Source organism: Balaenoptera borealis (assembly GCF_965194805.1).
Source record: "Balaenoptera borealis genome assembly, chromosome: 3".
Taxonomy (NCBI): Eukaryota; Metazoa; Chordata; class Mammalia; order Artiodactyla; family Balaenopteridae; genus Balaenoptera; species Balaenoptera borealis.
This window is the reverse complement of record NC_138866.1, coordinates 45229292-45253602: the sequence shown is the minus strand read 5'-3', so window position 1 is coordinate 45253602 and position 24311 is coordinate 45229292. Positions and strand designations below refer to the sequence as shown.

General features: G+C 36.2%; 2 protein-coding genes across 7 annotated transcripts in view; one reads left to right on the top strand and one right to left on the bottom strand.

The window, feature by feature from the left end:
* WDHD1 (WD repeat and HMG-box DNA binding protein 1) overlaps positions 1–5408 on the bottom strand; it is a 91002-nt gene extending 85594 nt beyond the window's left edge. For 3 of the 5 annotated variants that reach the window (XM_082386475.1, XM_082386472.1, XM_082386476.1), the window contains exons 1-2: positions 5285–5407; positions 4960–5052 (exon numbers count right to left, since the gene is read on the bottom strand). In XM_082386475.1, the coding sequence (XP_082242601.1) occupies positions 4960–5036 (77 nt within the window). In that variant the 5' untranslated portion in view covers positions 5037–5052; positions 5285–5407. Of the gene's footprint in view, positions 1–4959; positions 5053–5284 lie in introns of all 5 variants that reach the window. The other 2 variants (XM_082386474.1, XM_082386473.1) reach the window with 1 other exon arrangement.
* A 72-nt stretch (positions 5409–5480) lies between these two features.
* On the top strand, positions 5481–24191 carry SOCS4 (suppressor of cytokine signaling 4). Of its 2 annotated transcripts, XM_082386630.1 has the most exons (3): positions 5481–5747; positions 17335–17612; positions 17794–24191. In XM_082386630.1, the coding sequence occupies exon 3, from the start codon at positions 17886–17888 to the stop codon at positions 19206–19208; it is 1323 nt and encodes a 440-aa protein (XP_082242756.1). In that variant the 5' UTR covers positions 5481–5747; positions 17335–17612; positions 17794–17885; the 3' UTR covers positions 19209–24191. The 2 variants fall into 2 exon arrangements, with proteins under 2 accessions (XP_082242756.1, XP_082242755.1); XM_082386629.1 differs by lacking the exon at positions 17335–17612 and having other exon boundaries at positions 5482–5747.
* The last annotated feature ends 120 nt before the right edge of the window (positions 24192–24311 follow it).

Here is a 24311-nt window from a genome sequence, read left to right as displayed (position 1 = left end):
GAAGAGTGGCCCCCACTTGCCGCAACTAGAGAAAGCCCTCGCACAGAAACGAAGACCCAACACAGCCAAAAATAGATAAATATATAAATAAAAATTTAAAAAAAAAAAAACTGTACTTTTAATTATTTTGAAATCCTTCTCCCCATTCTCAAAGGTGTGCTGGTTTACGTGATAAATTAAGAAATCCACTGTAAGTTTCAGAGCAAACGGCTAATTTTTTTTTTTTAATTTTTTTTGATGTGGACCAGTTCTAAAGTCTTTTTTGAGTTTGTTACAATATTGCTTATGTTTTATGTTTTGGTTTATTGGCCTGCAGGCATGTGGGATCTTAGCTCCCCGGCCAGGGATTGAACCCACACCCCCTGTCTTGGAAGGTGAAGTCTTAACCACTGGACCACCAGAGAAGTCCCAGCAAAGGACTAATTCTATCATGCCTTTATGCTCTTTATGACATAACTCTAAGAAGCCAATGATTACCAAGGCATTTCTATCTGGATCCTCCATCCTCCCACAGCAATGTTCTTTCCCTAATCTGACCACCCCTCCCTAACCCTTCCACTGGGCCTCATGAGATTCATCGTCAGGTACCAGCAAAATCAGCTTTTTTCTGAACATTCCTCTGAGGACACCATTTCCTCTTCAGCCCTCTTAAGTGGTGGCTGATTTCTTTTCTACATCCCTCTGGGATCTGGAGGTGGGCCTTTCCTGCACTTCATTACCACTTCCATTCTATTGTCACACCCTACTCTCTCTTTAAAAAAAAAAGGCCTGAAACTGTCATCAGACCAGGTACAAATTCCTCTCTTTAAAAAAAAAGGCGGGCTTCCCTGGTGGCGCAGTGGTTGAGAATCTGCCTGCCAATGCAGGGGACGCGGGTTCGAGCCCTGGTCTGGGAAGATCCCACATGCCGCGGAGCGGCTGGGCCCGTGAGCCACAATTACTGAGCCTGTGCGTCTGGAGCCTGTACTCCGCAACAAGGCCGCGATAATGAGAGGCCTGCGCACCGCGATGAAGGGTGGCCCCCGCTTGCCGCAACTGGAGAAAGCCCTCGCACAGAAACGAAGACCCAACACAGCCATAAATAAATAAATAAACCCAAAGTTTAAAAAAAAAAAAAAAAGTCTATCTCCTGCAGTGGAGGTATCCATTAAAAAAAAAAAAAAAAAAGGCCTGAAACTGTCATCAGACCAGCTACAAATTCCTCAAGAGAAATCCCCCTTGTTCCCTAAAGATTTTTGGCACAAGGCTCATTGTTATTCCTTCTCTAACAACACTATTCCTATCATAATTCTTAGTATTTTCAATAACCATGTAGATGAAACCTTGACACTCGATCTTGTCCTCCACTCCATCTCAGACTCCCATGGTTACAGCCTAGATTTTGTCTTTACCAACACTGCAACTGCTTCATAATCTCAACTTCAAGCATCCTAATCACTTATCGTTTAATCTTATACCCTTAATATCCTAACTCCACAATTTTTAAATTCTATTAGGATCTACAATCTATGGAAACTACCTTTCACTGTTTCTCACTCCCTCAAATTCTCACATCCCTCCTAATCTGGTTTAGATTCCATAGTCTGTCATTAAAATCACTCCTTTGCATTACTCTCAAATCCCTTGCCCTTCTTTCACTTTGTCATACTTACCCGGAAAAACCCGGACCCTGGTTAAATCCAACTCTCTGCCTATTAATAAATTTGCACTTACAGAGCTAAATAGGGCTGGAGAAAACACATAACCAGGTTGTTTGATCTCACTTTAAATTCATGATCACTAATTTGAACTAGGTCTTTAGTCCTGCCCTGCAATCCAATTACATTTTCCTAGTCCATTCAACTTTCCCTCTCTACTAACCATCTATCTCATATCTACTTCTCTTTCTTCAAACCTCTACCTCCTGTCCACTCTCGACTAATGACTTTACTTCCTATTTCACTCAGAACACAGAAGCAATCTATAGACATTATTCACATGTTCTCCCTATTCCTCCTAGGCGTTCCTTCCCTCTACTTATAAAATTGACCATGTTCCTATCTTTGGCCAATCTCTCCTGCTTTTCACTGTATCCGTACCTCCTCTCATCTACTCAAAGACACCACTCCAGCAATTCTCCCTCTTTCTACTCTAACAACAGCTTATCATCCCTCTCTGTTGGATCATCTCCACTCACATATATGCTGTAATCTCTCTCACCTTAAAACAAAAATCACCTTTCCTGACTCCACATTCCTATCCGACTACCCTCATTCTTTGAGTGTCATCCTCATAAAACTCCAATTCCTCCCTTTCCATTCTCCTGAATCCACTGCAACAAAGCTTTTATTAACACTGTTAAAAAAAAAAAAGCTCAAGCTCATCCATAGCCTCCATATCACTACAGGCAGCATTTGCCATAGTTTATTATTTCCTCCTCCTTAAAATACTTTATATTTGGCTTACTGATACCATTCTTGTGTCTTGGTTTTCTACTTTTCTAGCCATCCCTTCTTATTCTCTTTAGCTGGATCCTCCTTCTCTTACTTAATCTCTAAATATTCTGGAGTACCCAGGGTTTAGCCCTCGAACCTTTTTTTAAAAATACATTCACTCCCTCCCTAGGTGGTTTCATCCAAGTTCATAGCATTAAATATCACTTGTATATTGACAACTCCCCCGTTTAGATTTTCAGCCAGTACCTCAATCCTGAATTCCAGGAGGTATCAGCTGAAGATGTAGATTTCTATCTTCTAACTCAAGTTTCTTCTCTGATCTTTTGACCCATTTATCTAACTGTCTACATCTCTACTTGTATTTCTCAAAGAAATCTTACACTAACTAGGTTCAAATGCAAACTCATAATCTCCACCCCCTGTTCTACCTCTGAAATATGCTCCTCTCCAAATGTTTCAGGTTATCTCCTAATGGCCAATTACTTCCCCAAACATCCAGAAACGCAGATGTTATGCCAGAAACCTCCCTCTTCTTCATCTTTAATATCTGATCCATTCTACTGATTTCACCTTTTAAATATTTCCTGAATATATCCTCTTTCTCCATACCCATGTCTACTCTAGTCCAAGCTTCCATCACACTCAACCGGACTAATACAGATACCTCCTAATAGTCTCTTTGCATCCATTCCTGCTCCTTTTCCAATTCATTCTCTATGTATCTTTTCAAAAACAAGACTGATCACGTCTCTCTGCTTCAAATCTTTAATACCTTCTTACTGCTTTTAGGATTAAAAACAGGATTCCTTAATAAAGCCAAGAAGGCCTTGGATAGGATGCCCACTCCCTACCTTCACAAATTTATCTCTCACCAATCTTTGCATCACTCTCTACACTTTAGCATGGCTAGCTTTCTTTCAGTCCTTTGAGAATATCATGATCCCTAACCCCACTAGAACTTTGCAGTGTTCCCTCTGCCTGGAATGCCAACATCACCACCCCACTGCCACCATCACCCATCTCTTTATACTTCTGAATGTCTAACTCAATCTTCAGATCTCATCTGAAGAAACACTTCCTCAGAGACGCCTTCCCTGCCTTCTCAAATTAGACCAACTTCCCCTCATAGATGCTTATCACTGCATATATCACTTAATATTTCTAAGTGTAATTCTAAATGTACATTTATTTTTGCGATTAATCTGTACTCCATGTCTGTCAATCTACAGAGACCTTAAGGTCAATAAGGGAAAAGACTGTGCTTTGTTTGCGCTATTGTATCTCTAGCCCCAGTGGAGTAGACATGCAAATATTTGTTCAATGAATGAATCAATATAGGAGTGACAGCAGAAGCCATACAACTGGACAGTACTGCATAGGAATGGGATTTAGAAAGACAAAAGGGATGATGGAAAAAATATTCACATATTGAGGTATGGGGAAATCACTGTGGCTTATGCATGATTTAACTTAAATTTTATGCTAACCAGATCAGCCTGTCTTATGGCCTGTCAAACATACACCATACACCTGCTTTAACCATAAAAGAAAAGAATACACTTAAAAATCAAAAAGGAGTAACTACAGTTCAGGCATTCAATATAGAGCTGGGTGGCCATTGTGGATATGGTTTTAGACACGTTCCTGCATTACTGAGAACTTGAATTTTCTGAACTGTATCATACTCAAGGATATCATCAGCGGTTCTCAAAACAATATCTGAGAGCAGCTGCCAACTGCAACCTTATGGTCTCAAGGTCTCCCCTTATAACTAGGCATTATATTGGACCCTAATCCTTACTTAACAAGCACCCTTACTTCTTGCAACTCCAATTATAATTCTCAGAAACAACTTATGTAATTTTGCAGTCTGTGCTGTTATAAGCCTCCCCCATTTTGTAGTCCGACAGAATGCAATTCAAGTGCTTCTTTAATCTGTGTCTCCTGGGCTAGAGTCCTCAGTTTGGCTCAAATAAAACTCTTTTCTATTCCTCGCACAGATTGTTTATTGATTATACCCCTCCACAGGGGCTAGAATAACCCTGAGAAAATATCACCATTTAGGAATCAAGCAGAGGAAATAAATTAGAAAAAAAGCAGTCAGAAATTTAAAAACAATTTAAAAAAGGAAAGAGCATCACAAAAGGCAAGGGAGGATAAAATACCAAAAAGTTAGAATGGGCCACTAAATTTGACAAGCAGGCAGCTACCGTTCGGACAAAATAACTGATAATGTGAGCTGCAGAAAGGAAGTGAACAAAGGGGAAATGTAGGGGAAAGCTCATATCATTCCAACTCCTCTGGAAGTAAGATTTCCCACTCGTTGCCTTTCTTGATATACTAAAACTGCCATGCTGGTCCGAATTAAGCAGTAAATCTAAGAACATTTATGTGCCGTTTTAGATATCAACCTTTTTTCTATCTGGACGAGTAATTTTAGGCAGAACTGCTTACATGACATACAAGAATAACTGTTCTAATGTTCACACCTGAAACGTTCTTTTTGTTTCTCAAAGTACCTTACCTCCCAGAATCATCAAAACAGACATCTGTGTGTCCCTCTGTGTGCCCATATCTCATCGGCTTCTGTGTAGCAGGCATTTTTTCCTTTACCTATCTGAAAATGTTTTATAAAAGTTAGTATTACTTTAAAGGACAGGAAAGCCGGGGGCTGAACAGGAAGAAGGGAGGTTAGTCTCCTGCGGGACACGCCCTCGGCAGCCCCTTTTCCCCCACCCGAGGGGCACAAACAGGGAATAGGGATGGGTCTGTCCGACACTAAGCCGGGAAGAGGACACACTTCTCTTCGTTGGGCCGCCCGCACGCGGGCAGCGGGAGGGAGCACTCACCGAAGCTCCGCGACTGAGGAAAGGCGACGAGGAGCAGCACCGGTGGGGTAGCAGCACCAATGCAGGGCGCTTCCCGCGCTCGGCGTGCTCCCACACTGCGCCTGCGCCGGCCCGCCCACGCCCGGCGCGGTCCCGACCCAGGTCGCTGGGCGGTGGCGTCAGCTGCGCGCCCGCCGGCTGGGAAAAAGCCGGTTGCTGGGGGAGTGAGGAAGAAAGGGAGGGACCCGAACACGGAAGTGGTGGCAGCGCCGGCGAAGCAGGTGGAGGCGGTGACTGCGACGTCTGAGATGAGAACCCCGCACCGAAGGGTGGGGGCTTGCAGACGGGCATCCGCCTTAGAGGACCTACATGAGGTGCCGGAGTGGTTGGGTCTCCCTTCTCCAGCTTAGCGAGCACCCAGAGTGATGGCGGTGGTGATGGCGGCAGTCACTCGGACAGCCCCAGTTAAACTGCGCTCCGAGAGGTGAGTGGGGGAAGGGTGGTTGCTGCTTGGCCTTGCCCAGCGGGGTCTGCTTCTACTTTCCGGGCGCTCCTCACAGGCAGCCATATCCGGGTCCCCGTACGGGTCCAGCCCCTCCTTGGGACCCGGCTAGAGAACGAGATGTTTGGGCATGTTCTTTCGAGAAAAGGAAGCCGAGACCCTTCTCAGGCCTTTAATCTTGGCATCCTTGGCGCCTTCATCTTGTCATTCCTATACCGGTAAAGGAGGGAAGACTTAATCTCAGTTCATGGTTCCTGGAGGTCTGGCGTGTACATTAATGCTTATTCTATAGGACATTTTACATATATCCCTTAAGAAGAAAGTAATTCGGGTTTCCCTATTCAAACCCAACCTAAAGTTCACTGAAGTGCATATTTAGATATAAAAGAAGAGCTAGAACTAAAGTATATTGTTGAATACTTCCTTCGATCCTTACAATCTTTGCTAAGGTCTTGGCCATTAAGTTTATGCTCTGCTTGGGTCTTCACGTTCTCCATGTTGGGAGACCGGTCTCTGATTAAAACCTTCACAATGATATTTTTCGTGCTACCCACCTTCTAGTCTCAATCGGAACTTGTTTATGACATAAGAGAAACGTTTTTCTGTTGTAGAGTTTTCCCCATTGTTTTTCAGTCTAGTTCCATTGGGAAAAGTTGCAAACACATTTAGACAAACCGTGGTATAGTTCTTACCGTGGTGGCATTGTGAAGGGTGTTGCTTTGAGTACTAGGGCTCCAAATAGGCTTGCTAGACACTGAGGTTTGGTACGTGAATGAAGAGGAAGAGTGATTGGCTGAAAAAGAACTTGGGATTTGTGGGAAAATAACCAACCTATCCTTGATTTCCCACAAGAGCAAAAAATACCTGAGATGATTCTTTCCGCGTGACTTAATTTTATTTGGAGAGCATTCGTTGTTTAGATAGACTGATTTCTAATTTTTTTTAAATTCAATTATCACTGGATAGACGGGTTCAAGAAGAAGTCCGATAATACATCAAGTAAATCATCATGAGATTTCAGTGTAGTGCTTTTCAGAGCTCAGCATAAGAAGAATCTGCCAATTTGGAACAAGATTTATAGCTATAAAATGCCGTAACTATAAAATATGTAACACCATGTGACTTTAAAACTATGAATGGTGTTTGCGCTTCTCTCCTTTCACTCTGCTTTAGCAATGAACACGTTTGATTCATAGGGGTTTTTGTTTTGTTTTTTTGTTTTTTGGGGTTTTTGTTTTACAAATTTCACATGTATGGAAAGAGCTAGGGCCTTAGAGTTGAACAACCCTAGATTTTAATTTTGACTCTGACAGTTACTCGTGTGACCTTGAATATACTTCTTTACTTTTATTGAATGTCAGATTCCTCATCTCTAAAATGAAGATGACCCCTTCTTCCATAGAATTGTTATAGTATATAGAAGATACTCATGGATGTATAAAACTAATTGTCTTGTGTTATTAATGGGGTACTTTGGGTTGGCATTTAATGGTTTCATTTAAAATGGAGTTGTCTGAATCATTATCCAGTAAATTTTTTCAAATGTTAAAAGATGTATTCTTGCTTTTGCCAGTATGTTTTCACGTGTCCATTTCTGTTTCAGTCAGATTTTAAAAAGACAAATTTTAATGTCCTCAGTGAATTCATGATCTTGGTGAGGGAAACAGACGTTCAAATAATATGTACAAGACAATAGTGTGGTAATGAAATGTGTAACTTAAATCTTAGTTAAATTGCCTGGTTATTTAAGATAATATAGCTTTTAAAAAGAAACCAGTGTAGCTGTCCGTCACCAATGTGGCTGTCAGGTACATGTCTTATAGGAGTGGATAGCTGAATGGACTCACTGAAAATCATGCCAAGGTCGCAGCTTCAATTGCAGTGAAGGTTAGTTACCGTTTCTCTGTTGTAACCATGCTTAGTACCCTTAGGCTCACAAATATTGTTGTTCTCAAGGACAGTAGGGTGAGAAAGCATGAATATATTACCATTCTACTTGTGGCAGTATTATCTATATAAATAATAATGACATATAATCTTAGTTTATCCAGGAAGCATATCAGTATTGCCTTATGAGAGGAGTTTTTAAAATTCCTTTTTAATAAAATATGTATTGATATTTGATGTAAACATTATTAATCCTATAAAAGATAAGGCTAGAAGAAGAGAGTAATAACAAAACTGAGAACAGAGTATTGAAAAAAAACATTGAAGGCAGTTTAGAAATCTGAAGATTTTTATATCTCTGAAAGTGTCCTGAATCTTACCAGCCTATTTAATTTATTTTTAGGGTAAATAATACTTGTGCATGTATAAACTTTCTAAGGTATAAAAGGGAATACAGGAAAGTCCTACTCTCAACCTACCCAGTTCCTATCCCAGTTTCTAATATTTGACTCTTGTGTTGTTACAGTGGCAGTGGATCCTTACCACAGTGAGACAGAGATTATCATTGTTTTATGAATGAAAAAACCCAAGGCTCAGAAAGGTTGTGAGTTGTCCAAGGTCACACACCTAACCAACTGTCTGAACTAGAAATAGAACCCAGGTCTATTAACTTCTGATCCAAGTAGTCTACCATACTGCCTCTCCAAGTCATAACTGTTGCCATAAAACTTAGAATTTAGTTTTATCAGAACATGAGAACAATTTTATTTAATTCTAGAATAACATTATGCTAGTTTGTAGGTAAAACTTGTTAACCCAAGCTTAAATGTAATCATACATAGTTATCATAAAACTATGAAAAGAATAATCTATGATCAGTTTTTTTTTAAAAAAACTTTGCCTACTATTTCTGTTGAAATCTGTTTATTTACTAAGTTAGCTTGTAAGAAATTACAAACTTTTATAATTAAGTTTGGTTATTTACACCCATACTACTTTTCAAGAATTTAAAGCTTAAAAACACTTTTTAAAAGAACATGTTTAGTATCAGGAGTAATAGAAAGTGCTTTATGATATTTCAGAAATGCCAAAGCATCCTCAGCCTCAGGTTTTTGAGATATGTTTTTGTCTGGATTTTCTAGCCCTATATGTAGCCTTTGTTTCCTTTCATTCTTTTTCCTTAATTTTGCCACTTTCCCATCTCTCATTTTTAGAAATTAGCTTATTCTACATGGAAGGTTCTGAGAAGACAGAACGTGTTACAGAACATAGTATGTATTCTCATTAAGCTCAATGTATGCTGCTTTCATAGATTTTAATCCTGGCAGTAAAAACTTGGGGCAGCTGACAGTATCCAGATTTAACAATGTGAACACTGAAGCTAAATGAGATTCTAAAAATCAGGAGAGATAGCTAGTAAGTGACAAAGTCTAAATTTTAAATCATGTTTGATGATTTAGCAACTCATGCTGCTGTTTCATCTGTACCATGCTTCATTTTTAAATATGGTATAGTGAAAAACTAGATTGTTAATTTTTTATAGATCTTTATAACTTAAAAATTTCCTCTTTAGACTAAATTGCACTCATAGAAAGAAAGACTACAAGGAAATTGGCCAAAATGTCTAAATTGATTGCCTCTAGGTAATTGAATTACAGGTTTTTTTCCTCCTTTTTGAACTTTTCTGAATGTTCCATATATTTTATAATGAGCATATATTATTTTTATAATTAAAAAATTACAAATTGAAAGGAAGAAGTACATCTGTACAATCCAGTTTATTCTCTAAGAGTCACAATCGAATATCTTAAATAGTCTGGTTTCTAAGATTCTGTTAAGGTTCTTGCGCTTTTAATTTTTTTTTTTTAATAAATTTATTTATTTTATTTTTATCTTTGGCTGCGTTGTGTCTTCATTGCTGTGCACAGGTTTTCTCTAGTTGCGGCGAGCGGGGTCTACTCTTCGTTGCGGTACGTGGGCTTCTCATTGCGGTGGCTTCTCGTGTTGCAGAGCACGGGCTCTAGGCGGGCGGGCTTCAGTAGTTGTGGCTTGTGGGCTCTAGAGTACAGATTCAGTAGTTGTGGTACATGGGCTTAGTTGCTCCGCGGCAGGTAGGATCTTCCCCGGACCCGGGCTCGAACCCGTGTCCCCTGCATTGGCAGGTGGATTCTTAACCACTGTGCCACCAGGGAAGTCCTGGTTCTTGCGCTTTTAGAAGTTTATAGTGCCAGCTCTTAGTTTTCTGTTCCCTCTTCACACTAAATTAACCCTCTTCAGTGACAGGTCCTAGACATTTCTCTTTATCTTTAGCTAGCATGCTCAGGGAATGTACACTTATTTTAATGTTAGCCCAAGTTAATGTTTCTCCCACAGTTTCTTCCACAGAACGGCTCTATGATGAGTTAAATAAAGGAAACTGTGGCTTTAAGCAGGTTTCTTAACTGAAGGACCTCTTGGAACCTTTTGCTAAAGGTGCCTTGTAATCTTTCAGAGGGGAAGTGATTCCCGAACTTGTTTAATAAGGAAACCTCTGTTTCTCTAGAACATGTATATATTAACATCTTTTAGCACTAGTGTACACAGGAGTTCAAATTGGGGGACACTGACATAAGCAAAATATAATTAGGAAAGTAAGTGGAGAAAGTTTGGAGAAGGGAAGTAAGGGTGTAGTGGTGCTAATCAGTGTGTGTGTGTGTGTGTGTGTGTGTGTGTGTGTGTGTGTGTTTATGTTTGTTTGTTTTCCCAAATAAATCCAGTTAAGTCCCAAGAGCCATGGCTTGGTAGCATGAAAAAGGAGATATTTTAAAATATTTACTGGAAAATGAACCTCTATTGCTTTCGTAATGAGAAAAAAACACTTTATAGTTCAGAGATGTTTCTCATTTGAACAAATCCATTTTTTATGTTTTTTCATTAACATTCTGAGGAATTTACCTATCTTGTACTATCCAGTATATTCCATTCATGGACTCTTAAGTGTTCCCGTAGAATCCGACTCAAATATTAGGCGATGATCAAACATCAAGGGCTCTAACCCACAGAATCCAATTCAGATAACATGCACTATGACCAGAATGCATTCAAGGAGTTGGGGACACATAATGGCAGGTACACTTTGGAATCACAGATTGGATAAGGAAATTCCCAGGGTTCAATAACTTCCAGAATAATAATTTATTTGTGAATTCTTTGTAGTATAGTAAATTATTCTTTATAACATCAAATTTCATATTTACATGAATTCTGGCCTTAGGTAGACATCAGCATCGTAGACACAGTAGTTCAATGAATGATTAATATGTACAATAATGCTCTATTATCCAACATCATAGAGAATACAATGAAGTTTCTAGATGAATGAAGTTTAACCCTTTAATTACTGGCTTTAAATAAAGTTTTCAATGGGAATTTGAATTAAAATCACCTTCCCAACCTTATTCAAGAGTACTAACTAAATGTTACTTAAATCTGTTGTTAGCATAGAAGGGTCACACTGGGTATTCATTCCTTTATCACTGTTCAGTGCAATTGATTATAGAACCTGGGATCAAATGGCTAGTGAATCCAAGAACTTGATTTTTTGAAAAAGGTTTAAATAAACTTGCTTTAGACATTTGCCTCTTGCTCATTAAGAAATAACAATTTTAAAAAGTCACTGTGTATTCCCCAGGGCATTGTAACTTAGATGCCTTCATAAAAAATTAATTATTGAATCAAGAGTCAAAGCAGCTTTCTCCCAAGTGATTCTTTCATCCTCTTTAAAAAAAAAAAAAAGAGCTTCTTTGCAGTTACTGACAAAGATTGTTGATTTGTGAACACTTTTCAAAGTATCATCGTTGATTTCTATACTACATAAAGATGGTATTAAAGTCACTTTTTTCCATTTTGTATCTCATCTTCTACTTCATTTCTACAAAGTTTGTATAAAATTCCAACAATTAACGATAGGGTATTTGAAAGGACTCATTCAGGTTCAGAACCGTACACTTTTTTTTAACATTCAGATTTTACATGTATAGGCAAGACACCAAAAGCACTTTTTTAAAACTCATTTTTAGTCTTTAAAAATAAAAAAATTTTTTCACTATAAATAATGTTAACACAACATTGTAAAGCAATTATACGCCAATAAAGATGTTTAAAAATTAATAATGTTATTTTTATTGAGAGCAATGTGATTGAATTTTTTTAATTTTATGAATTTTGATTTAATGCAACTTTTGGAAGAGATTAGAAGATCTTTTGCCATCTGTTTAAAGTGTAAAGATGCGAGAGTTATATGCATGAATGCATTTTTATCATTATTATAATATAATCATGTGATAGTGAAGGAAATTCTGAATATCTTTTTTTCTAAAAAGATCTCACCATAGCATAAGTTTTTTTTTTAAGTTACCTGAACCATGAAGAGACCAGTTAAATGTTTTGTTTTGCCTTTTTTCTTAATGTATCTGCTAAGTAGCTTCTCAGAGCAACTTATTATCCCAATAAAGGTCATCAAACTTAGAACACTTGTCATTTTGTAAAAGAAAAATACATAACTTGTCTTAAAATTTCAGCAACTTAAGTACTTTGCCCTGAGATAACTAGCAAACCTCGTGTGTTATAAAATTTCTGTGATCATGTCTATTTACAAAGTATTGTAAAGATTCTCTTATGTAAGACAATATAATCCACAAATGTATTCCAGCAACATGGAATCAGTTGCGGTGCACTAAAAGTACACAAAGAAAGGGAGAGGGTTGCCATCAAGTCCTTAGCTTTTTGGATCTCCCACTCTTCCCTCAGGAATAGCACCTCATCAGACAAATAACCATCTCACAATGAGTGATGGGAACATTGTCAATCATATATTCAATATTCGTAAATTTTAAGTTTTCTAATTTTTAGACAAGTATAAAAAGAAGTTAATTTTTCTTCCTACTTTGAAGATTACAACATTAAGTGACATTCTGGCCCATATAGTGATGCGGTATATTTTACCAAATATGTTTTTTACCATAACAATTTATAAAAGTGGGACTTCTGAAGCATGAACTCAGTTTTCTATCACAAGAATGCTATGTAAAATTTATATAAGGCTGTAGTTCTTAGGTACAAAAAGATAACCAGTCAGAAGAAGATTTTCTATGCATTAACTCTTTAAGTACAGGTAAATGTATGGAAAATTCATCTAGGGCAATGGCATTTTTTGCTTTATTTTATGGATCCCTGTAGCATTAGTGTATGTAAGAACAATTAACCTAAAATCCAGAGATACTTCATGGATTGCTACCTATTATGTACAAGTTGGTAAGCCTTGCTAAAGTAAATCTGTTATGTTAGCATGTAAACTTGTATAGAGTAAGGCTGGAAATCAGTTCTCTGAGGGAAAATGTCAAATTGTTCTATAGCTTCATGGTCTGTTGAGTTTCAGCTATATCTAGTGTATCGATCCTTTTTTATTTTGAAACATTAGTTATCATCCTGAAAATTATATTTGCTTATAAACTTAATAGTTAGCATGGGCTAGAGACAGAGGTATTTCTGTGATTTCTTCCTTTATGAACTATTTCTATAAAACTGGCGTGGGTGCTATAATAAAACATATGTTATATCTGTTTCTTTTTTTAAAAAAGAAAAAATATGTTAAACTTTATTGTATACTTGGTACATTTAGAATCTGAGCTAAGTATATACTTCACATACATTATTTCATTTAATTCCCACCAGCCTAATGAAATAGATAGCATCAGTATCTCCATTTTACAGATGAAGAAACTGAGGTTTCAAGGTCATATGGCTAGTACAAAATAAACTGGACTCAAACTATATTTCTAATGCCTGCCATCATTGTGCTATGGAACTGCATCCTTGTCATGTACATGTATAGAGATACTGAAAATGTTATAATGGTTACTGCTGGGTGGTAGGACTATGGATAGTTTTTACTTTTTTCTTCATAACTTTAAATTTGAATTTTTCACAGTGAGTATAAAGTACTGTTATTTTTATTTATGGTCATCAAAATGATATGTGTACATAGGTTCAAGTTAAATTAAGCTGAAAAGCTTAGATAAGCTAAGAAATGCTGCATTCCTCTCCTACCCATCTCAAAGGCTTCTACTTTCATAATTTCTGTTTCTCTGATATTTATCTTCACATTTCTAAATCATATGCTTATACTTCTCTCTTGATGCGTCAATTATTAGACATTATTGGTTGAGTTCCTCTTCTGATAGATGAGGATTTACCTCTCTTTTAGTCTCCTTACTCTCTTTCCATTCTCTTATTACACAAAGAGCCTTACGTCCTTATGTGGTTATATGAACTAGTTGCTCTCTAGCAGCACCAAACACCCTGTTGTCTGGAAACTTCCCTTCTTAATCATCCCAGGAATTCACATTTCCTTTCTCATATGTTAAATACCTTGTTTCCTATGTTATGCCATTTGTTTTGGGTTTACACTCTAATTTTAGAAGAGCACATCCTCCAATATGAGGTAAAATTGTTGTTACTTTGCATGTCTGAAAATTTCTTTATTTTATCCTATTTGATTGATTGTTAGGCTGGTTATCTTCAAGGTTGGAAACTATCCCCTAGCTTCCACTGTTACTTACTGTTGAGAAAACAGATGCTATTTTATTTACAGTCCTTTGTGACTTTTTTCCCTCAGGAAGGCTTTTTTTTTTTTTGGCTGGGTTACATACATAAATCGATTGATTGAACACTTAACATAAGGTCTACTCTCTTTAACAGATTTATAAGCATACAGTACTTATAGTATTGTTGTCTATAAGGTAGGAAGACTTTGGTATCACCTCTTTATCTCTAAGGTTCTAACATTTTAGAATAATGTAACTTGCTGTGTATTTCCTCTTGTGTGGGGCACTCATTGTGCTCCTTCTGTATGGAGACTCATGTCCTTCAGTTCTGGGAAATTTTCTAATATATTTTCTTTTATAATTTCCCTCTCCATTTTGTTATTTTCTGTGAAGTGTCTGTATTGATCCTCTAATTTTCTTATCTTCTCTGTCTAGTTAACCATTTTTTTCCTCTTTCCTATTATTTCCTCAGCTTACCTCCAACTTTCCTATTGAATATTTTTTTTCCTGCAATCATGGTTTTAATTTCCAAATTTTTCTTATTCTCTGATTGTCCCTACCTCATTTTATTCATTGGTGTAATATATTCTCTTAACTTGGAAGAAATCTATTTTATTTCCTGCTGCTTTCATGGTTACTTTTTTCTCCAAGTTCTTTGTTTTAGTCGCTTGTTTATTTTAGAGGCTTTCCTCAAAAGTCTGGTGACCTGTCATATTCTAGAGTAAATGAAGCACAACATGCTGCCTGAAAGCACTATGTACGTAGGCTGGGCTTATGGATGGATGAGCTTCACAGTATGCTGGGGTGGCCCTCCAGCTTTTTATTGGAGGATTTCCAGTTATCAGCATCTATAGGTCTCTCCTCTTTGGCCATTCTGTTTCTCCAGCATAGTATCTTCCAGTCTCCTATTAGGAGGTGTAAGTTTGGCTGCTGGAGTTCTAGAAGCTGGATGGAAGAAGGGAGCAGGGAATTTTCTTTCTGATTTTAGTCCCAAGCCTCCCATCTATCCTCACCATGCCTAGTATCCAAAGTCCTGAGCCTCTCTGGTTCAGTTTCTCCAAATAACATTGATAAATTTCCCATCTCCTCTAAGTATGAGAGTAACAACCAGAGAGATCTAACTGCACATACGCAAGTTTTCAACCTACCTCCCCATTTTCTGCCCTGTTCTCCATCCATACTTTCTGTAGCACCTGGTACCTCTGGGTGTCTTGGACTTTGCCTGCTCTGTTGGCTTGCTTCTCATCAACATTGCCTTTGTGCCTGGTGTCACCTTCCTCTCCGCTGCTGAGTCAGTCATTGCTCCTCTGTTCATTTTCTGTCCTTGTATTTTGTCACTCAGGTTATAGATATCTGCTAGTTTCATTGAAGATGAGGTTTGTTTTTATTTCTCATTTCCCCTTGTTTTGGGCTGACTTCTGAGAGAAAGATGGAGCAAAAAGGTTTTCACATAGCCATTTTAAACTGGATCATTATTTCTTTCATAATTAGAGAAAAACAAAACTATTTTCTTTTTGAGAGGAAATCAAGTTATACTACTCATTAAGAAATTTAATATGGAAATCAGCAATTATAACCAAAGGAAGCATTGGAATCACTAAAAGAGTTTATAGGAGACTTGGTTGTTTTTGAAGGCAGAGAGAAGTTAAGAGCTAGCAATGGAAGCAGGCCCTGGTAAAGGTGGGAATGTAATCAAGAGCAGAGGTACGGGGTGGGATAGGGAGGGTGGAGGGATACGCAAGAGGGAGGAGATATGGGGATATATGTATATGTATAGCTGATTCACTTTGTTATACAGCAGAAACTAACACACCATTGTAAAACAATTATACTCCAATAAAGATGTTTAAAAAAAAAAAAAGAGCAGAGGTACAGACTTAACTCTGATATAGAAATAAAGGAAGATGAAGATGCTCACACCCAGTGGAGTAAAGTTGATCATAGAGTTAATAATCTGCTATTTTGATATTTTTAAAGTAAATAAAAACACCAGGTATTTTAAACCTTACATGATATACTTTTCACATTATTATGCTGAATAAAAAAGTTGAAAGTATGTAGTGTTAACAAAAAAATATCTGCTTGGGGCTCCTTTTTATTTTTTTATTTGAAAAATATAAGTGTAAGCTGTTAGTAACAAGCGTCTCTTCTGATCACTGACTCTTCATTTTCTTCAGCCTACTTTGTAGCTTCTGCCTGTTTATTTTTGTTCAGTGGAATTTAGTCAATGAACAACCAAGACATGCTGTTGAATATAATTTTGGTATACTAAGTGATGATGTTTCTTTCAAATTTAGATTTTCAAATATTTTTTCCCTGTGGATTTTAAATGATTATGTACCAGTGAGCTCACTAAATCAAAATAATAAGTATAATCACCCGATGCTATTCATTGTTTAGTAATGGGGTACTTTATATGGCAAGCCTGTATCATTAGTTCACACTTTTAAGCACTTCCCAATCATATTTGCCTCTGCAGATGCTTGTTTCAAACCCTACTGCTATGAAAATAGATTCACATAGCTCTAAACATTTACTTGACTGTTGGGATTGTTAATGTTCCTCTGATATAATCAGAAGCTTAATCATGATCAGAATGTTGAGTACAACTGATTTTCTCAGTCTCAAAATTCAACTTTCACTTGTAAAATATTTGAGGTTATAGAATCCCTCCCCCCAGTTCTGGGCTTAAATCTTTTTCCATCTAAGAATAGGTAAGTAGTTTCTACCTACAACCAATCATTACTATTAGTCTTAATAAAACTTTATTTACATTATAAATTCTAGTATATCTGGCCAATTTCATAGGAAAGGCATTGTCCTATAGAACTTTATCTGCTTGTTTTTTGAAATTATCAAGAAGAATATAAGGAAGTGTGTGTGTGTGTGTGTGTATAAAATAACAAATTTTTATCCAATTCCAAATTTTCTACAAACTGCCTAGACTGATAGTGAAGTTGACCAAATATTTAAATGAGTTGACAAAAATTGCATTGGGAATTCTTGCATGACATTCCTACTATTCAGTGGTGATTATTTATTTAATAAATTCTTAACAGCTTTTATAACTTAAAACTGTTCATATTTTCAATCAATAGGAAAGAAAACAAGGAGAGAGAAGGAGGGTAGTGGTCATCAAACACCAGCTCATAGGTTTCTCATCTCTTAACAAAGAATTTCCTGGTCTGCTGTGAAATTAAAAAATAAGGGGAGGAGAGATTGGCATAAGACGTACCTCAAAACCAGAAATTGTTCACCTTTCAGACATATATTTTGGCTGAGAGGATGCTTAGCTTTTTTGATTCACGTCGAAACTAGCTGTGGGAAAAGAACTCAGATTCTTGGCTCCATGGCACTATGGAATTATTAGCATAAGGTAAAGTAGTTTATTTAAGTGGGAAGAAAATATCTTGGAACTGCCTTCCAACATTTCCAGTAGTTTGTTTTTAATGTATTAATTATCCTTTTTCATCTTTTCATCTTATATATAATTGGGGCTTGATATATAATCTGTACAATGTTAATGACAAACGTTTAATGATCTTTTTTTTCCTTAGATATATCCAGAAAGTGCCCAGAAGAAACATTCTACCGGAAAAACTGAAAGAGCAGTATTTATAACACTGGAATTTGTGGACAGTTTGTTAAAATGGCAGAAAATAGTGAAAGTAATAGTAAAAATGTAGATGTAAGGCCCAAAACTAGTCGGAGTCGAAGTGCTGACAGAAAGGATGGTTATGTATGGAGTGGAAAGAAGTTATCTTGGTCAAAAAAGAGTGAAAGTTGTTCAGATGCTGAAACAGTGAGTGCTGTAGAGAAAACTGAAGTTCCTTTAAGGAGCCAAGAAAGGAAGCACAGCTGTTCATCTATCGAGTTGGATTTAGATCATTCCTGTGGGCATAGATTTTTAGGCCGATCTCTTAAACAGAAACTGCAAGATGCTGTGGGGCAGTGTTTTCCAATAAAGAATTGTAGTAGTCGGCACTCTTCAGGGCTTCCGTCTAAAAGAAAAATTCATATCAGTGAACTCATGTTAGATAAGTGTCCTTTCCCACCTCGATCAGATTTAGCCTTTAGGTGGCATTTTATTAAACGACACACTGCTCCTATAAGTCCCAAATCAGATGAATGGGTAAGCACAGACTTGTCTCAGACTGAATTGAGGGATGGTCAACTAAAACAACGAAGAAACATGGAAGAGGTCAACTGCTTCTCACATACCAGTGTTCAGCCCTGTGTCATAACCAATAACGATTCTTCAGGTAGAGGTGGTTCTGGGACTGGCTCTATAATGAACCTGGCTTCAAATAACAGTATAGAAGATAGTGATATGGATTCAGATGATGAAATTATAACACTTTGCACAAGTTCCAGGAAAAGAAACAAACCCAAATGGGAAATTGATGAAGAAATCCTGCAACTGGAAACACCTCCTAAGTACCATACCCAGATTGATTATGTCCACTGTCTTGTACCAGACCTCCTTCAGATCAATAATAATCCATGTTACTGGGGCGTTATGGATAAATATGCAGCTGAAGCTCTACTAGACGGAAAACCAGAAGGTACCTTTTTACTGCGAGATTCAGCACAGGAAGACTATTTATTCTCCGTTAGTTTTAGACGCTATAGTCGTTCTCTTCATGCTAGAATTGAACAGTGGAATCACAACTTTAGCTTTGATGCACATGATCCTTGTGTCTTCCATTCTCCTGACATTACTGGGCTCCTAGAGCATTATAAGGACCCGAGTGCCTGTATGTTCTTCGAACCACTTTTATCCACTCCTTTAATTCGGACTTTCCCCTTTCCCCTGCAGCATATATGCAGAACAGTTATTTGTAACTGTACAACTTATGATGGCATTGATGCCCTTCCAATTCCTTCTTCCATGAAATTATATCTGAAAGAATATCACTATAAATCAAAAGTTAGAGTACTCAGGATTGATGCACCAGAACAACAATGCTAGGAAAAGGGTAGGAACACGGGAGTGATTATATACATATTTTCATTTAATATTTTATTTTTCTTATTATGCCACTTTGAATTTTTCTACAGGGGCAGTTGAAGTCCAAAATAAACTTATGCCCTAAATTTTACTTCCAGATCAGTTTATTTTTCTTAGGATACAATAATTGTTTAACAATAATAATTGTTTAATAATTGTTACACACTAGGAGTTAATGGATATTTTTGACTAGGTGTTTGGTTTTTGTTTTCACTATGTAGATTGTATACTTAATTTTTTTCTTTTCTTAACTGTAATTTGCATATGATCCAGGGATATTTGAAGTTGGGTAGGCATTGCAAACACAGTTAAATAATCTGTATTTCATACTGTTCTTTAAAAATAATCCTGTCCTTTCTTACATATAAAATGCTTTGTTATCCTATGCCATTGGCATTCCTATACATAAGATATAGTTTCCCCATCATCCTTTTCAGTTGTTTTAAAAGTCTTCAGTAAAGCTGAGTGTGTTGTAATTTACAGTCCATACTAATGTAATTGACTTTTATAATTTACTAATAGGGATGTTAAAGGTTAGCAAAATGGCCTAAAATCAAACTTCATGTGTTTTCATTTTAAATATTAACTGTAAAGCAGAATTACTAAATTTGATTAATCAGGTCAGTAAGAATCAAATGAGGACATGATATTTTGGGGGTGAATTTATTCTTCTATAATGTGGCATGGTCATTTATTATTCCTTGAGTAGATCTTTCTCTCACACTTGGAAGAGTTACCATCTTCAGAACATAAGTATTGTTCCTTTCTCACTGGAAGCTTTAAAAATAATGATAACACTATTAGTAACTAGTAGCTACTAAAGTAATAACGCAACTGAGGTTTTTCTGTATTTACTTATGAACTGTTGCTTCTGCTTAGCTCTTTTTTAGAAACTCTGAGCCTGTTAGTTTGGAGAGATGCCACAGTTTATAAACAGCCACAAATTTCCATTGGTAACCAAAGAGACCTAGGTAGTTTTTCATTATTTTAAATTGAGCTTGAATAAAGATTCAAGAAGTAAACATGGAGCCCAGTATTCAGGGAGCTTAATATTGGTTTTGATCTTCAGGTTTCAGATAATTATTACTATTTTCAGAACTAGCATGTCTTCAGTATGGCTTCAAAAAAAGGGAAACATTTTGAGAGCTACGTGGCTTATGCCATACTGAACAATACTGGGCACCAGGCGTAATATTTTGAATTTAACATCCCCAGAACAGGGAAGTATTTTTAGAAATGTTATAAGATAGATGGTATGATAGCATACTCTTCTTTCTTAAAGAATCAGTGAATAATAAATTTCCTAGACAGTTATTCCTTCTGGTGAGTTGTTTACCCCTTTGTACAAGTTGGCATTTTTAATATCATAGTAATTGATTTCTTGATGGTAGTTTAGCTCTAGTAGGAAGCTGCTTCTACCTGGATTGAAAGAAATTTGACTCAGATTTCCACGTTAGAATAGGTGTTTCTTAAGTATCATTGCTTTTATGTTGAAGTAGCATTTCCCTTTCCTGCAGTTCTGCTGATAACATAAAGATGGCATTTAAAAATAATTGCTTTAAAATAAATTTTTAGCAATTATCACAAAATTAAACAAGAAAATCTGTTACCATTGTCTTCTAGCATATTTTTTCTCAGTGATCTCAAGATTGTCTTGGTTCCAGTGAGGGTTAGCTACTAAAATGGCACCTCTCTTAGCAGTGATGAGGCTCAGGATATCAACACCAATGTCAGGATAAATATCTCTTCTAAAGATGATATTTCCCTTTTACAAAAGTGGGACAGTCTCATACTACCTCATCTTTATTGTGGCGCTTTTGTAGATCACTGAGAAGCTTATCTTATTTACCAATATAGCACTTCCTAAATGTCCATCTTTGGTGAAAGAAAATTAATAGTATGGTAAGACTCTACCCATAATTATAGTTTTTTATCAGAATTTGATATTGAGACTTTCTGTTTCTATGAAACAATATTGTTTTAAATATTTTTCTTTTAAAAATAACTTTTTATCAACACAGAAAAACCTAAGGAATGACTAGCTAATGAATATTCTGTTAAAAGGTAATTTTATAAAGAAAAATGAAATATTACGTTGTCTTTTATAATGGTAAAAATTAGTATTTATATGAAAATCAAGATCTAAGTAGCCTTTCGTATATTCAAACTGGTTGCTTGTGATATATTTTCTCTGGCTTTCTTATTTTTTCAACTTCAAGGTATTGATAGCTGTTAACATTTTCAAAATACTGCCATTTATATAGCCTTGAAGTAGGTGATCTAGTAAATGAGAGCAGGAAGGAGACTCATTTACGCTGAAACGGTTTGTATTTTTTCCTTTGGTATTTGCTACAGAAAAGAAATTGGGAAAGTAGAAATGTAAGATTTGAGAAAGGAATTGTTTACCATGAAGGAAAAAGAAGAGTAATAATAAATTTTTTAAAGCATGAAGGAATTGGAATTTAGAAAGGTTTAACCCTTTCTCAGTGACTTGTGGACACATTTGGAAGAGCATTTGGTATTCAGAAACTTAACTCATTAAAAATGTAATTACCGAAATTATGTGTAAGTAAATGAGTATCATTTTTGAGAGGAACAATGTGGGAAGATACAAATATATCTAAATATATTGGATTGGCCAAAAAGTTCGTTCGGGTTTTTCATCGTATACGGAAAAACCCAAAAGAACTTTTTGGCCAACCCAATAAATTTTGTAACTAAGTTGGACATGGTGAGTGTTTGAAAAGTGTAAATTTCAGAGTTGAGAAAGCATTCAGCATGGTGGAAATGTGTGGCACGTACTGGTGAGAGAGGATGGGGCTAAAAGAAACAAAATAAAATATTAAAATTAAGACTTTAGGCATTACCTCAGGGGAAAGCCTTGACAGTGAAAGGGGACTACTTGATCACTAATAGCTAGTCTGGACCAGACACTTAAATGTGCTTTGGGAATCATCCTGCCCTAACCAGGAAATAAACTTGACTTTTCTATTTCTCTCTGAAGCTTTCAGGAATACCCCCAAGCCCCCCTCTCCTTTTTTAAGCTACAGCATCTTGATCATACTATAATTCCTGAAACATGCTGAATGGATTTTTTAGGTTCCTTGAGCATTTTTGTATGAAGAATCATATCTGATCTTTCTATAACCATGCCATTCACTTAAATAATTCACAGAGGGAATGGTTTAATTTAAAGGAAGACCTAATAGGAAGAAGATTAAAGGAAGCTTTTAGTCAGTCTGTGGCTAGATTTATTGATTTGGTGATCAGACCTGTGTTCCTTCCTGAATGTCAGCTAATGGCAAACTGTGGTCAAAAAAATCGCTTTCAGTTAAAAATTTTGACTTCTTATTGTAAATAATATAAAGAATGTCTAAGTAATTAGAAATCCTTTTTAAAAAAGTAGAGCAAATGTGGCAAAAAGGACTCATATCATTACACAAATTACATTTCTTTTTATAAGAAAAACACAAACCATTATCATTTATTCATGAGCCAAAGCCATTAGGAAGATAAATCAAGTTATCAGCTTCCTGTCTCTCTGAAGTTTGGATCATTTTATAGATCCATGTAATAGAGAGCTTCCTTCCTATGAAACAAAAGCCTTGAGACCTAACTCTTACAAATATACTCTTAGTTTTCATTAAAAATCTTTTTTGTCACTTTTAGCTATAATCAGAGTCAAATAGGTTATATATTGATTTTGGTAGAGCAAATTTCACAGGAAGTGGACTTAATTATATAACATTCCTGGAGATAACGCAAGGGAAACAGTGTTTAAATGTAAAATAGATTGTGTGTTAGGTAATTTAATGCCCAAATGAATAAAAGATTTTAAGTCAAGCAGATTATTGTTTCTACTTTGGAAGAAAATCTTTACAATCTTAGTTTTACATAATCAGTTTTACATCCATTTTTATTTCTAAAGATTGAACAGAAAGCACAAGAGGTTTTTCTTTTTTAATGGTCTACTAGAAATGAGCAACACTACAGGAGTCTATACTACTCTTAACACGTGAATATATTAGAGACAAAATGGAGGTAATTTTGGAAATGGTTTGGCTTCTAAATAGAAATGTAGACTAAATAGAATAGTAGACTAATGGATATAACCCAATGGAAAGGAATTTAAGGCACATGACTCCTGTTTCAAATAAAGCCAGTCTTTTTGATTTACTTTTTAATTTTGAATAGATTACTCAATCCTAAATCTTTCTTTACTTTCATTTCCTAGCACATAAAATATAGATAATAATACTTGTCTCTTGACTTCCTGAAGGTTAATTCTTCCGTTAAGAGGTGACCCTTGGAGCATACTTGAAAATAATTTCTGTACAGCTGTTAAGTACTAATGTGATGATAGGTTTTCAACATATTCCCTTAGTGGACCCTGCAGATTCACATTCACTTCTTTTAGTCTGTAATAGGCTTTCTTGACTTATTTGACAGTAAAGATAATGTTACAATTTGAATTTATGGTTTAGACTCTGCAATTAGATGAACAGTTGCAATTTCCTCCTACCCTTAATAAGGTTTGTGTGAAATTGATGTTTGCCTAAGTTATTTTAAAAGTTGATTACATTTGCAGGAAGTAAAGATAATCACTTTTGCCATGGTTATAATCAAATCTAAGCTTTCAGACTTGAGGGTGTAAAACTCAAGGAGATTTACTTAAATTATGCTGACTTTGCTAGAATTGGATAAATTCTGTATAAACCAAGTACGCATTCGATATATACTTAAATATACAGAGTTTAAGTAGTAACTTCACAAAGCTATTAGTACTCTTATCAGGCTTGTATCCACCCCTTACCCAAAAAGAAGTAGAGTGTTCCCATTTTTATTTCTAATCCTGAAGTTGAATGTTTCTTCTTGGATGTGAGTTCAAATAAATTGATCTGAATAAATTTTCGTTTCTTATTAATTAAAACTTCATATATAATATCCAAAGGCTTTGCAGTTTGTTTTAAAAACATTGTACTGTATGTTACCTGGCACATTCAACATATATAAGAGAAATTTTAAAATCTGTATTACACATTTTCCTTTCAGTTTTTTGTGTCA

What these genes read in the sequence shown, in the direction of transcription:
- SOCS4 (XM_082386630.1), top strand. Translation starts at nt 17,886, where the DNA reads ATGGCAGAAAATAGTGAAAGTAATAGTAAAAATGTAGATGTAAGGCCC.